At 47.0% G+C, this 20,000-nt stretch overlaps 1 protein-coding gene across 4 annotated transcripts in view; it reads right to left on the bottom strand.

Annotated features, from left to right (window-relative positions):
- Nucleotides 1-20,000, bottom strand: part of LOC143294796 (uncharacterized) — a 38,465-nt gene that overhangs the window by 10,301 nt on the left and 8,164 nt on the right. For 2 of the 4 annotated variants that reach the window (XM_076606281.1, XM_076606280.1), the window contains exon 2: nucleotides 13,043-13,459. In XM_076606281.1, coding sequence (XP_076462396.1) covers nucleotides 13,043-13,384 — 342 coding nt within the window. In that variant the 5' untranslated portion in view covers nucleotides 13,385-13,459. Of the gene's footprint in view, nucleotides 1-13,042; nucleotides 13,460-14,238; nucleotides 14,328-14,405; nucleotides 14,446-20,000 lie in introns of those variants that run through there. The other 2 variants (XM_076606283.1, XM_076606282.1) reach the window with 2 other exon arrangements.

The raw sequence follows: 20,000 nt of genomic DNA, 5'->3' as shown, positions 1-20,000 counted from the left end.
GACAGAGAGACAGAGAGAGAGAGAGAGAGAGAGAGCATGCATGGCTCAGGCGTTCTTGAAAGGAGAAAGACAGAAAGTCAAGTGTAAGACTTTACAGCTGAGAAGTCAGAAGCCAAAAATTTTATCTTTTATAGATCTCTGCATGCACCTAAAAGAAACACACACACACACACACACACACACACACACACACCGCGGCACACACACACACACACACACACACACACACACACACCGCAGCACACACACACACACACACACCGCAGCACACACACACACACACACACACACACACACACACACACCGCAGCACACACACACACACACACACACACACACACACACCGCAGCACACACACACACACACCGCAGCACACACACACACACACACACACACACACACACACACACACACACACACACACACACACACACACACACCGCAGCACACACACACACACACACACACACCGCAGCACACACACACACACACACACACACCGCAGCACACACACACACACACACACACACACACACACACACACACACACACGTTCTGGCATTGTGACGCCCGCAGTTGCAGACGGCAGCGAAAAAATGAAAAGGATAAAGGGGAGAAGGGTGGGGTGGGGTGGTGGGGAAAGGGGAATTTATGAGCCTCACGCCATATGACGTCAGCTCAAAATAATGACGTCCTTGTTACGATGTAATAATCTCGGGATCGCTTTTTCTGCCGTAAAAGCTGAGCAATGTAATCTGTCGCTATTTTTTGTTTCTTTCTTAAGAGAGAGAGAGAGAGAGAGAGAGTCGCAGAGACAGAGAGAGACAGAGAGAGAGAGAGAGAGAGACTGAGTCACAGAGACTGTGTGAACAAGTGCGGAATTCATGTTCATGTTCAAGATCTTTATGGCGAACACACGCCCCAAATAACCAGCGCCTTTGGCCTTATATATCTCACAGAGAAGGTTTATGTATCAGTTCATGGTTCAGCTCATGAGACAAAAAATTCATGTTCACCCCTCTCTCTCTCTCTCTCTCTCTCTCTCTCTCTCTCTCTCTTTCGCCATTCTATTTCTATATTCCCATTTCAGGCAAAAACAACACACACACACACACACAAAAACAAACAAAAAAACCCACAATATTTTGTTTCTAACCTAAAATCTTATTAGTCAATCAATCACACACTAGTATTGCGGAAGATTTCACAGGCAAAGCAAACCATTATCGGTCCGACATAATTATGAATTTGGCGATGAACGATCAACCCAACACAGGACTTTTGTGGTTTAAAGAAAAAAAAAAGAAAGAAAGAGAGAGAGAAAAAAAAAGAAAGGAAAAAAGAAAAGAAAAGAAAAAACGAAGAAGAAGAAGAAGAAGAAAAACAACAACAAACAAGATAAAAAGGTAAGGAACGCGTAATAATTATATTATTGTTCCTATTCTCATGAATATTCCCAACATAGGTATCATCATGAAAATTGACTCTATAGCGAGCGTAGGTTTTGACAGACCCACGATGTAAAAGTAAGGGAGCACTACTGCTGAACTGCTTCGTTCGTGACAGTAGGAGTCTGACAGTCCCAGTACTTGGGAATATGAGGGCAAATATCGAAGAACGATCAGGGTTAAAAACGAAAGGGAGAGATCGAGTCACGGCCAGAATAATCAAAAGGACACCCTGACCTAAAGACAAAACACGTCTGCAAAACACACTATGTAAACAAACAAACAAACAAAAGCACAAAAAAAAAACAAAAAAAGATGATAGAAGAAGATGATGCTAAAGAAGAAACAAACAAAAAACAACAGATACAACACCTTGCCACCAGCCTATATCACGATTTGACAATGCTACCTGTCCACAGAAAAGTAGCACCTATTCCAAACCATCTTTTTTTTCTTTTCTTTTTTTCTACGAATAACTGTCTGGTCTGCGATGCAGTTACCACCTGCACTAACAACGTCATGGAAAACAATTTGTCTCCAGGTCGTTAGCGTCTCTTCACTAAATCATCTTCTAAAGAAGAGGTAAATTGTATTCTCTCCGATGGTATTAATACATGCATTAAATCACTTTTCTTTATAAGAATCTACATTGAGTCATCTTTGATATTTTTTTCGTTTGTTCATTTATGGTCTGTTCATCTAAGATGATGATATTAGACTGAGCATCTTTGGAAAAAAAAGAAAGATGAAATGGCCTGTCTTCAAAGAAATAACACCCGCACTAGAAACGAACGACACTCTAATCTCCAAAGTACTTAACAGCTGCACTAAATCATCTTTGGAAAAACAAAGAATGACTGTCCAATCTCAGGGGAGACTATCGCACCACGGGCAGATAACCACTACCCGAAAGCCTGGCATCAGTCGACACCACAAGAAACCAGTTCCTGCAACATCTCACTCGTGCTTCCTCCTCGCTTTGAAAACGATTCATAATTAGATCAAAATAGTTCAAAGAAGGTAGGGTGCTGAGTATCTGAAGTAGGGTTACCTGTGGGCTTCAAAAGAATTATTTCATTTTTTCCCTACTCTGTGTTCGTTTTCTGTATTGGAGGAAAACTCTCTCTCTCTCTCTCTCTCTCTCTCTCTCTCTCTCTCTCTCTCTCTCTCTCTCTCTCTCAAATACGCCCGTTAAAGATCCTGTAATCCATGTCAGCGTTCGGTGGGTTATAGAAACAAGAACATACGCAGCATGCACACCCCCGAAAACGGAGTATGGCTGCCTACATGGTCATATACGTAAAAGCCCACTCGTGTACATACAAGTGAACGTGGGCTTCGGAGTTGAAGCCCACGAACGCAGAAGAAGAAGAATTTAAAGACTGGTGACAACCACGTTAATCATCACAAGTTCAGCCGCAGCTTTTGGAGAGAAAAGGAAAGTTATTGAACCGAATCCATGACTGAGGGGCCCGAACCCCCCCAAAAAAAAAACCAAAACGTTTTCTTCTGACAAATAAAGGTCATAAATCACCGAACACGTCTGAACCCTGATTATTCTTTAATCAGATTTCTAACCTAAACGCTTGATAATGTATTCATTTTTTTTTTTTACTTTATTTTCCCCCATTTTCTGCACGTCAAAACAGAGGCAACTTAGGGGATTGTTTGTAATTCCAACATTTTCAAAACTTCATTTACTGAATTTTTATGAAATATAACATAGGCAGTTTTAGCGATTGGTAACTTCAATTAATTCTGCATCGCTATCGGCTAATTAACTTTAGAAGAAAAAAAAACACGAAAGTTCGAAATATCATCTCTAAAATTAGTCCTAATTTTCTTTTCTTTCAACGCTACTAGCTAACCATACACTGACACACACACACAGAGACAGGTGGGAAGGAAGGGCAGGGATGATGATAAACGAAAAAAAAAAAAAAAAAAAAAAAAAAGGAACATTGTTGACAGATTTTTTCCCCACTGCCGCAGCCCCAGGAGTTATGAGGGGAACTACAGGAGAGTAGTATTAGCATTTATATTATCTCTCTCACTTCTCCCGCCTCTCCCAGTGAGAGAGAGCCAGGAAAAGATCCTTCCCGGCCTGAAGTTCCAGAAATAGAGGTGCTATCTGTTGGTGGTTTCTGATCGGGGCTCCGGCAAGGTAAAAAGGTGTGTGTGTGTGTGTGTGTGTGTGTGTGTGCGTGCGTGCGTGCGTGCGTGCGTGCGTGTGTGTGTGTGTGTGCGTGCGTGCGTGCGTGCGTGCGTGCGTGTGTGTGTGTGTGTGTGTGTGTGTGTGTGTGCGTGCGTGCATTCCTTTCGAAATGAGCACACCTGATTCCCGCAATAGACCAAGTGTTGTCTTGTGTTGCCTGAGTGTATGGTATACCGGTACGCTTTGGTGTTTTCCTCTCTCTCTCTCTCTCTCTCTCTCTCTCTCTCTCTTCCCGCCACCACCACCACCACCACCACCATCATCATCAGCATCATATTCAGCAGCAGCAGCAGCAATAGTAACGGGAACAGTAAAGAACAGAAAGTTTTGTGAAACAGTTTATCCAGTTTACTTGTGCTGGCAACAGAAGAAACAAAACAGGCCGCTGCTAGAATCTCTGGAAGTCGTCGTCGTCGTTGTTTTAAAGTTACACTCGTTTTAACTCTCCAAAAAAACATGTGCCACATTAGTATAAACTAATCATAAGTCCTTTATCAAAAAGAAAGAGGAACATGAAAATGGAAGGGACAATTGAAATTGAAAAAAAAAAAAAGAAGAGAAAAGATGTAATGAATAAGATGATGGTTTTGCAGGCAAACAGACATACAGACATCTGCATAGGATAGACAGACATACAGACATATGCACAGGATAGACAAACACGGACATGTGCACAGGAAAGACATGTACCGGAGACATCTGCACAGGATAGACATCTGCACAGGATAGACAGACACCGGAGACATCTGCACAGGATACACAGACACCGGAGACATCTGCGCAGGATAGGCAGACATCTGCACAGGATAGACAGACATCTGAGACATGCACAGGACAGACATCTGCAAAGGATAGACATGCATCTGCACAGGATATACAGACATCGGAGACATCTGCACAGGATAGACAGACACCTGAGACATCTGCACAAGACAAACATCTGTACAGGATAGACATGCATCTGCACAGGATAGACAGACATCTGGAAAGGACAGACAGACATCTGCACAGGACAGACGGGCATCTACACAGGACAGACAGGCATCTGCACAGGACAGGCGGACATCTGCACAGGATAGATATGCAATCTGCACAGGATAGACAGACACCAGAGACATCTGCACAGGATAGACAGACACCAGAGACATCTGCACAGGATAGACAGACACCAGAGACATCTGCACAGGACAGACAGACACCAGAGACATCTGCACAGGATAGACAGACACCAGAGACATCTGCACAGTATAGACAGACATCTGCACAGGATAGACAGACACCAGAGACATCTGCACAGGATAGACAGACACCAGAGACATCTGCACAGGATAGACAGACAACAGAGACATCTGCACAGTATAGACAGACATCTGCACAGGATAGACAGACACCAGAGACATCTGCACAGGATAGACAGACAACAGAGACATTTACACAGGATAGACAGACACCAGAGACATCTGCACAGGATAGACAGACACCAGAGACATCTGCACAGGATAGACAGACACCAGAGACATCTGCACAGGATAGACAGACATCTGCACAGGACAGACAGACACCAGAGACATTTGCACAGGATAGACAGGCACCAGATACATCTGCACAGTATAGACAGACATCTGCACAGGATAGACAGACACCAGAGACATGTGCACAGGATAGACAGACACCAGAGACATCTGCACAGGATAGACAGACACCAGAGACATCTGCACAGGATAGACAGACATCTGCACAGGAGGATAGACATACATCTGCACAGGATAGACAGACACACGAGACATCAATCTGCATGGGATAGACAGACATCTGCACAGGGCAAACAGACATATGCACTGGACATTGCAAAGAGAACTTATCTGACACACTGCAAAGAGAACTCCTTATCTGACACACTGTAAAGAGACCTCCATATCTAACACACTGTAAAGAGAGCTCCTTATCTGACACACTGCAAAGAGAACTCCTTATCTGACACACTGCAAAGAGAACTCCTTATCTGACACACTGCAAAGAGAGCTCCATATCTAACACACTGCAAAGAGAACTCCTTATCTGACACACTGTAAAGAGAGCTCCATATCTAACACACTGCAAAGAGAGCTCCTTATCTGACACACTGCAAAGAGACCTCCATATCTAACACACTGCAAAGAGAGCTCCTTATCTAACACACTGCAAAGAGAGCTCCTTATCTGACACACTGCAAAAAGAGCTCCATATCCAACACATTGCTAAAAGAGCTCTATTTCTAACACACCGCTAAAAGAGCTCTATATCTAACACACTGCAAAGACAGCTCCATATCTAACACACTGCAAAGAGAGGTCAATATCTAACACACTGCAAAGAGAGGTCCATATTTAACACACTGCAAAGAGAGCTCCTTATCTGACACACTGCAAAGAGAGCTCCATATCTAACACACTGCAAAAAGAGCATATCTACCACTCTGCTGAAAGAGCTCCATAATTATATAACACTGTACCCTGATGATCGTTGACCCGTGTGTTGACGAAGGGAGGCAGCTGGGACAACACAGCGTCACCTTTATTTGGTTACGCCCCATGGATCACCACCCGTGCTGGTCTTTGTTATGGTGTGTGGGGGTGTATGCGTGGGGCGGGGGAGAGGGGGAGAAGGTAGGGCCGGGGAGATTAAGTGTCAGCGAGTGTGTGTGTGTGTGTGTGTGTGTGTGTGTGTGTGTGTGTGTGTGTGTGACTTGTCAGCAAGCTAGCTGGATCCCAAAGGGAGTCAACAATAGGCTTATGACCATGAAACTCCCACTGGCATCTGGCCAGAAGCACCTCACCATTGTCAGTGCCTACGCCCCAACCATGACCAACCCGGATGAAGTGAAGGCGAAGTTCTACGAGGACCTTCATTCTGTCATGGCTGCTATCCCGAAAGCAGACAAGCTCATCATTCTTGGGGACTTCAATGCTAGAGTTGGCTCTGACTACATCTCCTGGGATGGAGTGATTGGAAAGCACGGCGCGGGCCACTGCAACCCAAATGGATTGCTTTTGCTTCAGACCTGTGCAGAGCACGAACAGCTGATAACCAACACAGTTTTCTGCCTCCCTACCCGTAACAGGACGTCATGGATGCACCCTCGCTCAAAGCATTGGCATCTCATCGATTACGTCATCGTCAGGAAAAGGGATAGGCAAGATGTACGTGTGACAAAGACCATGTGCAGCGCCGAGTGTTGGACAGACCATCGCCTTGTAGTCTCGAAGCTGAATATTCGAATCCAACCCAAGAGACGCCCCCAACGCCAGAAGGCTCCAAAATGGCTCAACATCGCTAAGTTGAAAAACATCACCATCAAACAGACCTTTGTGGAGCTGCTGGAAGATCGTCTGGAATCCGCCTCTTTGGACAACCAGAATGTGGAGTCTGACTGGAGGACCCTGCGCGATCTGATCTATAGTACAGCTTCAGAGACCCTGGGACCCATGACCAGAAAGCACAAAGATTAGTTTGATGAAATCTGTGATGAAATCAAGCAGCTTCTGGATGAGAAACGCCGTCTGCATCAAGTCTACCTGAGCAACCCAAAGTCCACATCAAAAAAGGATGCATACAATGCCATCCGCAGGACTGTTCAGCAAAAGTTACGTCAGATGCAGGATAAGTGGCTGAGTGACAAAGCTGGTGAGATCCAAGGATATGCTGACAGGCACGATATGAAGAGGTTCTATGATGCCTCAAAAGAAGTCTACGGCCCCACATCCTCAGGATCATCCCCCCTCCTCAGTGCAGATGGGAATACATTGATCACCGAGAAGGAGAAAATTCTCGAACGCTGGGCTGAGCACTTCAACAGTGTCTTAAATCACCCTTCCTCCATAAATGATGAAGCCATAGACCGTCTCCCACAAGTCCCCATCAACGAAGCACTGGACGATCCGCCAACACTTCTTGAGACCCAGAAAGCAATCCGTCTGCTATCCAGTGGCAAAGCACCTGGCTCTCCATCGCAGGCAAGATACTTGCCAGAATCCTACTAAACCGCCTCACAGCACACCTTGACCAAGGTCATTTGCCTGAGAGCCAATGTGGATTCCGGAAAGAGCGCGGAACCACCGACATGGTGTTTGCTGCAAGGCAGCTGCAAGAGAAATGTCAGGAGCAAAATGCTGATCTGTTCTCCACCTATGTCGACCTAACTAAGGCCTTCGACACCGTGAGTAGAGAGGGATTGTGGAAGATCATGGCCAAGTACGGATGCCCTCGGAAATTTATTTCCTTGGTAAGCCAATTCCATGAAGGCATGCAGGCTCGAGTCCAGGACAATGGCGAAACATCTGCTCCTTTTGCTGTCACAAATGGTGTCAAGCAAGGCTGCGTCCTGGCTCCAACACTGTTCAGCCTCATGTTCTCTGCAATGCTTACTGATGACTTCAGAGATGGTGATGTTGGAATCGGCCTAAAGTACCGAACAGATGGCAAGCTGTTTAATCTCAGAAGGCTTCAAGCAAAAACGAAGGTCATGACAGACATCATCAGAAACTTTTTGTTTGCTGATGATTGTGCCCTCAACGCTGGATATGAAGCTGACATGCAACTCAGCGTCGACAAGTTTGCCACTGCCAGCAGGAACTTCGGCCTTACCATCAGCACGAGGAAAACTGAAGTTCTCCATCAGCCAGCCCCAGGGAAACCCCACGTTGAGCCCAACATCACAGCCAACGGTCAGAGACTCAGTGCGGTGGAGCGGTTCACATACCTTGGCAGCACACTGTCACGAAATGCGATCATCGACGATGAAGTGAACGTCAGGATTGCAAGAGCAAGCGCAACCTTTGGTAGACTTTATGCAAATGTTTGGAACAGAAGAGGCATTGGTCTTGAGACCAAGCTAAAGGTCTACAGAGCAGTAGTTCTCCCCACACTACTGTACGCCTGCGAAACTTGGGACAGTGTACCAACGACACGCCAAAAAGCTGAACCACTTCCACACAACATGCCTCAGGAAGCTACTGAACATCAAGTGGCAAGACAGGACCCCAGACACGGAAGTGCTTGCAAAAGCCACCCTTCCCAGCATCTTCACCATCCTGATGCAGTCCCAGCTTCGCTGGGCTGGACACGTGGCGCACATGCCAGACCATCGGTTGCCCAAAAGGCTCTTCTATGACGAGCTGCAGCAAGGGAAGAGATCACACGGAGGTCAGAAGAAGCGCTTCAGAGATACTCTGAAAGTCTCTCTGAAAGCGTTTGATATCAACCCTGACTCCTGGGATGAATCTGCAGTGGACCGTGACAAATGGCCACAAAGGCGCCAAGTTGTGCGAGGCCAACAGGACTGCTGCAGCTGTTGAGAAGAGGCAGGCCAGAAAGTCACGGGCAAACAAGCTCCCTGACAATGATATGCCTGTCTTTGTCTGCCACAACTGTCAGCGAACATTTCGTGCGCAGATTGGACTATTCAGCCATCTGCGCATTCACAGATAGATTCATGAGCATCCCCCCCCCACCACCACCCTCCCCCCATCCCCCAGCTGGATGACAACGATGGTCATCATCGATCTCGATGGACACACACCACGTGTGTGTGTGTGTGTGTGTGTGTGTGTGTGTGTGTGTGTGTGTGTGTGACCAGTATGAGATCATTTGATGAACATTAATTTTCGTTAATTTATAACATGCACATCGTGTCTTATTATCGTCTGGATAATCTGTTTACTTCCTTTATGTACGAATGTGCGTGCGTGCGTGAGTGAGTGCGTACGTGCATGTATGCGTGCATGTGTGTGCGTGCGCGTGCGCGTGCGTGCACGCGCTTGAGTGTTTGTTTGCGTATGTGTGTGTGCATGCGTGCGCGCGCGTGTGTTTGTGTGTATACGTTCGTGCGTGCATGCGGGCGGGCAGGCGCGCACAGACAAAACACTGTTATAAACTTTCAGAATGAACAATCCTCGCATACCAGCAGGCAGGCCACTTACCAACGTCAAGAACTGAAAGCTTTCTCGGTGTCTGTACAAATACTGCAGGGAGACACCCACGACCATGGCCAATATTGACACATGTACACACACAACCCTCTTCCCTGAAAACCATTCACCTGCACAGATTATTATCCCTTCGGCCTGCTTTCCTTCTTCCTCATTCGCTCGATTTGTACGTTTTACACACCTTAAATCTCCCACTGTCTCCTGTTCAGAGACAGAGAGAGAGGGAGGGAGGGAGGGAGAGAGATAAGAGTGTGTGTGACAGAAAGAGCGAGCGAGCGAGCTGCTGCTGCTGTTTTTGTTAAAATTGATTATTGCAATTATCATTATCATTGTCATTTTCATGATTATGTTAATGATTAAGATGATTATCAATACGATCATTATTATTAGTATCAGTATTGTCGTTGTTGAATAGTATCAGAATATCTTTTAAGTTTTCACTCTTGATGTCAATAGGCAGCCGTACAGTACTTGGCATGGCATAACACTGAAGCGCACCTAGCTATATGCCAGGCTGCTTCGAAAACCTTAAATCTGTCACAACTGTAAGATAAGCAGCCGGTATTATATTATTTGATGCTGATATTCATATCTCGCGCTTCATATTCAGAAACACTGCCGGCTTTTCTGACAGCGTTACTCGGTGTGTTGTGATAAATGTGATTCATTTTCAAAAGTTCCCGGCGTTATAAATGTCGTAGTCTGGGGCTTTTTATCAACGAATGAACTGACGGATATATGAAGAAGGAGGAAGAGGAAGAGTAGAAGCAGGACGACGAGTGAGGAAGAGAAGGAGAACTGAGGAGAAGCAACAGCAGCAGCAGAAGGAGAAGGAGGAGGAGAAGCAGGAGGAAGAGTGGAATAAAGCAGAAGAACAAGAAGAAGAAGGTGAATATGAAAACTGGAGAGAGAAAAACAGGAAAACACACACAAACACACACACACATACATAACACAAAGTCACACACACACACACACACACACACACACACACACACACACAGAGTCATACACAAACCCACACATACAAGGTCACACACACACACACACACACACACACACACACACACACACACACACACACACACACACAAAACCACTTCGGAGAAAGATAGAAGAGTCGGTAATCATGTACGGAGTGTGAAGGAATCCAGGCAAGGGTGGTTTTGAAATTAAAAAACAACAAACAAACAAACAAAAAACAAACAAACAAACAAAAAAAAAACGAGGAAAAAAACGGGGCCCCGATGACAAAGAAAGTTCCATCTGAACGGGTAAAAAAAAAAAAAAAAAAAAAAAAAGTGAGCTGATTGACGCCCCCCCCCCCCCCGGCCCCCCACCACCTTCTCCCTCCCTCCCTCCCTTCTCTTCCCTTCCCTTCCACAGCCGATACGACTTCACCTTACCCCGCTAACTAAATCCCCTCTCCCCTCCCACCTCTCCAACACCACCACCCCTCACACACCACCCTACTTTATTATACCCCTCTCCTAACCAGCGCCCTATACTACTACGGGCCCCGACCTGTATTTAACCTCTCCTCTCACACGCAAATTCCCCCCCCCCCCATCCCCCCCCCCCCCCCCCCCCCCCCCCCCCCCCCACCTCCGTCGTCCGCTCCCAATTCTACCAAAAGTCTAGAAAAAAAAAAAAAAAAAAAAAAAAAGTCGAACACACGACCCTCCCTCGCTCCCTCCCTCACTTTTCCCATCCAATCCCCCCCCCCCCCCCCCCCCCCCCCCGCCTCCTCTTCTTCATCTCACACACACTTACGCGCGCGAATACACACACACACACACACACACGCACACACACACACACACACACACACACACACACCGACCCCCTCCCTTTCGTCTTTCAGTCACAAGCCCCAAACACAGCAGATCCACCACTATTACACTTACACCTCTCTATCTCCCTTGTCTCTTCTCAGACCCACTCGCCTATCTATCTCACCCATCTGCACCACACACACACACACACACACACACACATCACATCGCTCCTCCACCGTTCTCGCACCGTTCCTGACCTGGCGTGACCTTGGGTCAAGGCCGGGTTCAGCCACACAATAGTGCACGTGCAAAATGAGGGGGGGGATAGACTTCCCCCTCCCCCCTCCCACCTCCCAAGACCCATCACTACCACCACCACCACCACCCGGCCCCACTCCATCTTCTCTTGTTTATCTGTTGTTTATCTGTGGTTGTAGGAAAGTACAAGTGCTGTGGGTTAGTTAGGTATGTATATTCTTCTGTGGTTGTAGGAAAGTACAAGTGCTGTGGGTTCGTTAGGTGTATGATTATATCTGTGGTTGTAGAAAAGTGTTAGTGCTGTGTGTTTGTTACGTATATATATATATATATATATATATATATATATTGGGGGGGGGGAGGCGTGGGGGGAGGGGGTTGTAGTTTTGTGCTGGTGCTGTGGTCTGTCTGTCTGTCTGTCTCTCTCTTTTTCTCTCTCCTATTATCTTCCTGCCTATTTTTCTTGACCCCTCTCTTGCCCTGTCTCTGACTACTTTACTCACCAACCTCTCTTCCTCTCCCCCAGTTGCAGCACTTCACACTGTACTATTCATGTTGCATGCTTTGGATGCAGATTTTTTATGAGCTTTGTTCACTTATTTGGGTTTTTTTTTTTTGTTGCAATTTTAATTCTTCTTTTTGTACTTATTTAATGTTGGTTTGTGTGTGTTGCATTTTGACATACCAGTAAACGCCCTTGATAAAGACCAGTGGTCGAAACCGGTGGCATCAAACTGTTTTGCTGTCTTTCTTTTTTTCTATATATATCTGTGGTTGTAGTGCTGTGTGCTTGTTAGGTATATAAATATCTGTGGTTGTACTATAGTGCAAGTGCTGTGGATTAGTTAGAGGATTAAGACACTTCCATCAAGTCTGAGCATAAACTGCTAGCCTGGATATCGAAGGGGAAAACAACAACAACAACTGACATCAACTTTTAACGCACAACGTACCATGATCGGGACTCGAACCAGATAAAAAAAAAAAAGAAGAAGAAGATTACAATAACGACAAAAACAATAACACTCCGTCAAAAGCCTCAACGAGGTCAAGTATAACCCACCTGTCATTGTGATAACAATGTGTTTTCTTCTTCTTCTTCTTCTTCTTCTTTCGTGGGCTGCAACTCCCACGTTCACTCGTATGTACACGAGTGGGCTTTTACTGACGTGCATGACCGTTTTTACCCCGCCATATAGGCAGCCATACACATTTCGGGACTACAATGTGTTTTGAATGTCACACAACAGCAGCAGCAACAGAATCCAAGAAGATCTACCCACCCCAAAAATCACAGAAAACAACCCTTGCACTGCACACATACACCCCATCTCCCACCCCAACCCTACTACATCCCCCACTACACCGTCTCTCACCATTTCTTGTCGCAGAGTTTCCATGGCAACATCAATAGAGCTCTTCTTCTTCTTCTTCCGACAGTGCTGCAGGGTGGTACCAGTAGCCGTGACATTCCCTGTCTGCCGCCCGGGACTGGAAGACGAGCAGGAGGAGGAGGAGGAGGATGGATGAAGAGGAGGAGGAGGAGGGGTTGTCCCAGGAGATGGTCCCCACCTGTCCTTCAGGGCCCGCGCCGATTGCAGACGGGACTGGTAGAACGCTCGGCAGGCGTTAGACAGCTCGATGGGGTCCGTGTGGCAGTGCGGGAAGGCGGGGTCTGCTCCTGAGGGTTTCCTTAAGGCGGCCACCAAAGTGTCCATTTTGAGTTTGGTGGTTGGGGTGGGGTGGGGTAGGGATTTGAGCTGGGAGACGTTGGATGGTCAGGTTAAGGTTTCCTGCAACACAACAAAACAGGTGTAAAACAACAACATTGGTTGTTTTAGCTTCTGATACTGTGTGTCTTCTTCTTCTTCTTCGTCTGCAACAGCTCTTGAAAACTGAACCGGAACGGGAAATGATGGGGAAATATTCGTGAAAGACATTGAGAGACTGCTGTAGTCCTTTCGTCTCAGAAAGTAAAATTGTGTCATCGGTATACAAGAATACAAAAAACCGCATGTAACTATCTAAGTCTGAAGTGTTAACATTCAAGAAAAGATCAACAGGTGGACTTTTATGCTCCGTCAAATACGACTCTAAATCACTGATACAGAGAAAAAAAAAAAAAAAAAAAAAAACAAGGGCGGGAGATTTTCTCCTTGTCGTACACCCTTACAAATTCTAAAGAAATCCGATTACGCACAATTTAGAAACACACATGACTATAATTCTATCATACATGTTCATCATGACACACACAATTTTACGATTCACGCCTTCATGAACAAGGTTTTACCACAACCTACTTCTCCAAACTGAATCAAAGGCCTTTTCAAAATCAACAAAAGCAGAAAAAAGTTCTTTGTTTTCATGGAAAAAATATCAACTTGTTGATTTCAAAACAATATTTGAAGTAATGTAGAACGTGACTGTCTAAATCTTGCTTGTGTCCCTGAAAATAGATGGTTTGCATTAATATAATCAGTCAGCTTAGCAGTGTGCACTGAAGTGAGTAATTTTCCAACACAGCTGAGCAAAGTTATTCCTCTACAATTATCACAGTCAAGTGTATCACCTTTGCCTTTATACATGGAACCATCAAGCCCGATACCCATTTTTTTTCTGGTAGCACACACACACACACACACACACACACACACACACACACACACACACACACACACTGCACTCATGTGATGGAAGGAGCTGTCAACAGTACAGCAAGCACATGCATATCATCACCGGTGTTCACGTAGGCCGAATACTGCACCACATGATCGCTACATGAAAGGAGCCGTGATATCTGTCCGCTCATACAGCCGACAGAGCAGAGTTACGAACCTTTGCCGTAGATTGTCCATGGTGTCTTTATAGCGTCAAGAAGAAGAAAAACAAGACTGAAGAACAAGACGGAGACGTGCACACACACACACACACACACACACACACACACACACACACACACACACACACACACACACGCACACACACACGCACACACACATGTATACACACACACACACACATACACACACACATGTATACACACACACACGCACACACACACGCACACACACACGCACACACACATGTATACACACACACACACACACACACACACACACACACACACACACACACACACACACACACACACACACGCGTAAGCACGCACACACACACACACATGCACGCACGCATGCACACGCACGCACGCACACACGCACGCACACACACACGCACACACACACACACACACACACACACACACACACACACACACACGATGGCATAACTTTATTTATCACAAATGCACAACCTGACAAACGTTTCCAGTACCAACCAATGTACGTGTCACAATAGTTCCGTCCTTCGATAACCTAATCCATTGACCTGCGACAAAGTAATAAACGTCTTCATTGAGACTTTACACCACAAATATTATAACAAAGCAAAAGAAGATGATAGTTTTCGTTAAAGGATTTCGACACCAACATGGTACCATAGAAGACCACCACAAAAGCCCCCTTCCTCTCTCTCTGTCAGTGTGCGAAGGCAGTTGTGTTGCTCATTCCTCAGGTATTTCCGCTTACACCAGGATGCAGCTAATAATGACCGCGACACGTGTGGTTGGATATGGAGATCAGGGGGTGGGGAGAGAAGGGGGGTGAAGACGGAGAGAGAGAGAGAAAGAGAGAGAGAGGGGGAGAGGGGGGGGGGGCAGCAGGAGAGAAAGCGAGAGGGGTGGGAAGAGAGAGAAAGAGTGGTGGTGGGAAGAGAAAGAGAGAGGGAGAGAGAGGAGACATAGGGAGAGAAAGAGAGAGAGAGGGGCGGGGGGCAGAGGGAGAGAGAAAGAGGGGGTGGGGAGAAAGAGAGAGAGAGAGAGAGAGGGAGAGAGAGAGAGAGAGAGAGAGAGAGAGAGAGAGAGAGAGAGAGAGAGAGAGCAGGAGAGAGGACAGTGGGAGAGAATGAATGAATGGATGAATGAATGAATGAATGATATGGATACTTATATAGCGCCTATCCTCGGTCGGAGACCAAGCTCTAAGTGCTTTACAAACACTGGATCATATGCACATCAGGCTGCCTACCTGGGTAGAACCGATTGATGGCTGCCATTGCCGGGGCGCTCATCATTCGTTTCCTGTGGCATTCAATCATATTTTAGGCACACATACATACACACTCAGACGGGCATGTAACATTTTACGTGTATGACTGTTTTGTTAATTTATTCCGCCGTGTAAGCAGCCATACTCCGTTTTCATGTATGTGCACGCTGGGTATGTTCTTGTTTCTATAACCCATCGAACGCTGACATGGATTACAGGATCTTTAACGTGCGTATATAATCTTCTGCGTGCGTATACAATCGAAGGGGGTTCAGGCACTAGCAGGCCTGCGCATATGTTGACCTGAGAGATCGGAAAAATCTCCACCCTTTACCCACCAGGCGCCTTTTCCGAGATTCGAACTCGGGACCCTCAGATTGAAAGTCCGACGCTTTAGCCACTCGGCTATTGCGCCCGAGAGGGGATGGGGAGAGAGAGAGAGAGGGTGACAGAGGGAGAGAAAGAGAGAGGGGGTGGGAGAGAGTTAGGGGGGGGGGGGGAAGAGGGAGGGAAGGATATAAGGAGAGTGGGTGTGGGGTGAGACAGAGAGAGAGGGACAGACAGGCAGATAGGCAGACAGACAAATGCGCGCGCGCGCACAAACACACACACACACACACACACACACACACACACACACACACACACACACAAACACACACACAAATACACGCACACGCACACTGTGAATGCACAGCTTGACAGACGTTTCCAGTATCAACCAATAGGTCATCTTAATTGAATCCGTTGCTGATTCAAACCCCAAATCCATGGCCAAGGAAGAAGAGTCTGTTGATGACTTACATCACAAATCTATGATGGAAGAAAGTGGACTGCTCTTTTATATAAAAACAACAACAAAAACAAACAAACAAAAAACAAACAAAAAAACAAACAACAACAAAAAACAAACGAGTTTTTACACACCAACGTGCTTCAATCGAATACCACATAGTTGTGCTCTCCCCCTCTCTCTCTGTCTTCATTCCACTCCCTCTCTCTCTCCCTCTTTCTGTGTCTTTCCCTGTCTCTCCCTCTGTCTGTCTGTCTCTCCTCCCTCCCCCTATGTCTCTCCGTCTTTGTCTGTTTCTCTCTCTCTCTCTCTCTCTCTCTCTCTCTCTCTCTTAGATAGTTGAAATATGTAACAAGATTTCGGTTTGGTATTTCTGACTTGAAAGTGCACCGTTCCAGATATAAGTTTCGTAATGACTGTGATTTGTTCTGTCCATTGTGCAGGACGGCAAAAGAAGATGATGTACACTTTGTTCTCTGTTGACCAAAACTTAATGAGATTAGAGTTATATTTATCCATCCTAAATATTACTGACATCCTAGTTTGTTCAGACTGAGTTCATTAATGTCATACACAAAACCTGATGTTATACGTAATCTTTCTTTATCTTTGTAAAAGACTTACAGGTTTAGAGAAACACTCATTTCATAGTCTTATTTCCATTCTTTATTTATCAGCAAACTGTGTTATTGTCTTGTATTTTGTTGCTGTTCAAATACCCCTTCATGAGGGGCTATGGCCTGTATAATTATATGAATAAACCATTCGTCCATTCGTTCGTTCTCTCTCTACTTCTCTCCCCTTCTTTCCCTGTGTCAGTCTATGAAAGCAGCTGTGTTGCTTGCTCATTCCCCAAATATTTCCTGCTTGCACTTGCACAGGCTGCAGCGATGAGTGTGACAAGTGTGGATAGATATGGAGATGACAGAAAAGAGAGATAAAGAGAGGGAGGAGGGGATGGGGGAGGGAGAGAGAGAGGGGGGACGGGGATAGAGAAGGGGATGGGATGGGAGAGAGAGGGGGGGGAGTAAGGAGGTGGGGGATAGGAAGGGGGATGGGAGAGAGAGGGGGGAGGGAGTAAGGAGGTGGGGGATAGGAAGGGGGATGGGAGAGAGGGGGGGGGAGTAAGGAGGTGGGGGATAGGAAGGTGGATGGGAGAGAGAGGGGGGAGTAAGGAGGAGGGGGGGTAGGAAGGGGGATGGGAGAGAGAGAGGGGGGGGGAGTAAGGAGGAGGGGGCAGGAAGGGGGATGGGAGAGAGAGGGGGGGAGGGAGTAAGGAGGAGGGGGTAGGAAGGGGGATGGGAGAGAGAGGGGGGGGGAAGGAGTAAGGAGGAGGGGGGTAGGAATGGGGATGGGAGAGAGAGGGGGGGAGGGAGTAAGGAGGAGGGGGTAGGAAGGGGGATGGGAGAGAGAGGGGGGGAGGGAGTAAGGAGGAGGGGGTAGAAAGGGGGATGGGAGAGAGAGGGGGGGGAGTAAGGAGGAGGGGGGTAGGAATGGGGATGGGAGAGAGAGGGGGGGGAAGGAGTAAGGAGGAGGGGGTAGAAAGGGGGATGGGAGAGAGAGGGGGGGATGGAGTAAGGAGGAGGGGGGTAGGAATGGGGATGGGAGAGAGAGGGGGGGAGGGAGTAAGGAGGAGGGGGTAGGAATGGGGATGGGAGAGAGAGGGGGGGAGGGAATAAGGAGGAGGGGGGTAGGAATGGGGATGGGAGAGAGAGGGGGGAGGGAGTAAGGAGGAGGGGGTAGGAATGGGGAATGGGAGAGAGAGGGGGGGAGGGAGTAAGGAGGAGGGGGGTAGGAAGGGGGATGGGAGAGAGAGGGGGGGAGGGAGTAAGGAGGAGGGGGGTAGGAAGGGAGATGGGAGAGAGAGGGGGGGAGGGAGTAAGGAGGAGGGGGTAGGAAGGGGGATGGGAGAGAGAGGGGGGGGAGGGAGTAAGGAGGAGGGGGGTAGGAAGGGGGATGGGAGAGAGAGGGGGGAGGGAATAAGGAGGAGGGGGGTAGGAAGGGGGATGGGAGAGAGAGGGGGGGAGGGAATAAGGAGGAGGGGGTAGGAATGGGGATGGGAGAGAGAGGGGTCAGGGAGTAAGGAGGGGGATAGGGAGGGGGATGGGAGAGAGAGAGGGGGGGAGGGAATAAGGAGGAGGGGGTAGGAATGGGGATGGGAGAGAGAGGGGGTCAGGGAGTAAGGAGGAGGGGGATAGGGAGGGGGATGGGAGAGAGAGGGGGTCAGGGAGTAAGGAGGAGGGGGATAGGGAGGGGGGGGGGTAATGACAGACAAAGCTACAAAACTCGTAGGAAAGGAGAGAGAGTGAGTGAGAGAGAGAGAGAGTAAGAGAGAGTGAGAGAGAGTGAGAGAGAGAGAGAAAAAGAGAGAGAGAAAAAGAGAGAGAGAGAGAGAGAGTGGAGGGTGGGGCAGACAGACAGACAAACAGCGACAAAATGTAGGAGGTAAACACACACACACACACACACACACACACACACACACACACACACACACACACACACACACACACACACACACACACACACAAATACACACACACGCACACACACACACACACACACACACACACACACACACACACAAATACACACACACACGTACACACACACACACACACAAACACACACACACAAATACACACATACATACACACACACAGATGCGTACAGAAAGAGAGTAAGAATGAGACAAACAATAAAAACCTAGAGAAACAGATTCAGAGACAGAAAGCCACACACAGACAGAGAGAGAGAGAGAAAAAAAAAAAACAGAGACAGAGAGAGAGAAACAGAGACAGAGACAGAGACAAAGACAGACAGACAGACAGAGTAATGGATAGACAGAGAGATGGGAAACGGACTTTGAATGTACCTGTAAAGAACTGGGAGGCAGAATCCTAGTTTGATCTTAACATAACGTGAGAAAAGAAAAATAACAAAACAAAACAGACAAAGAAACAAACCACAAAATCCGCAGAAACCGCACAGAAAAACACACACCTTTCCCCAAGTCGTCAGTTAGTTTCTGTGACGAACCTCAGTGACGATGATAACATCGATGCAAATAATCATAATGATGATAATGACCCCCATTGACCCCAATGAAGTTGTTGATGAGCTGCACTGAGCCGATGACGTCACTGACGTAATGAGCTTTTCATTCACGTCCGATGAGTCCTGAAGAATAGCACCTCATTTTAGCCTCATCAGCCTTAACTCATTGACACACAAGTACCTGTGGAGTGGACGAATAGCACCTCATCTAGCCTCATCAGCATTAACTCATTGACACACATGTATCTGTGGAACGGAAGAATAGCACCTCATTTTAGCCTCATCAGCCTTAACTCATTGACACACATACATGTATCTGTGGAGCGGAAGAATAGCACCTCATCTAGCCTCATCAGCCTTAACTCATTGACACAC

This window comes from Babylonia areolata, chromosome 20 (genome assembly GCF_041734735.1).
Source record: "Babylonia areolata isolate BAREFJ2019XMU chromosome 20, ASM4173473v1, whole genome shotgun sequence".
Taxonomy (NCBI): Eukaryota; Metazoa; Mollusca; class Gastropoda; order Neogastropoda; family Buccinidae; genus Babylonia; species Babylonia areolata.
This window is presented reverse-complemented; position numbering and strand designations above follow the sequence as displayed.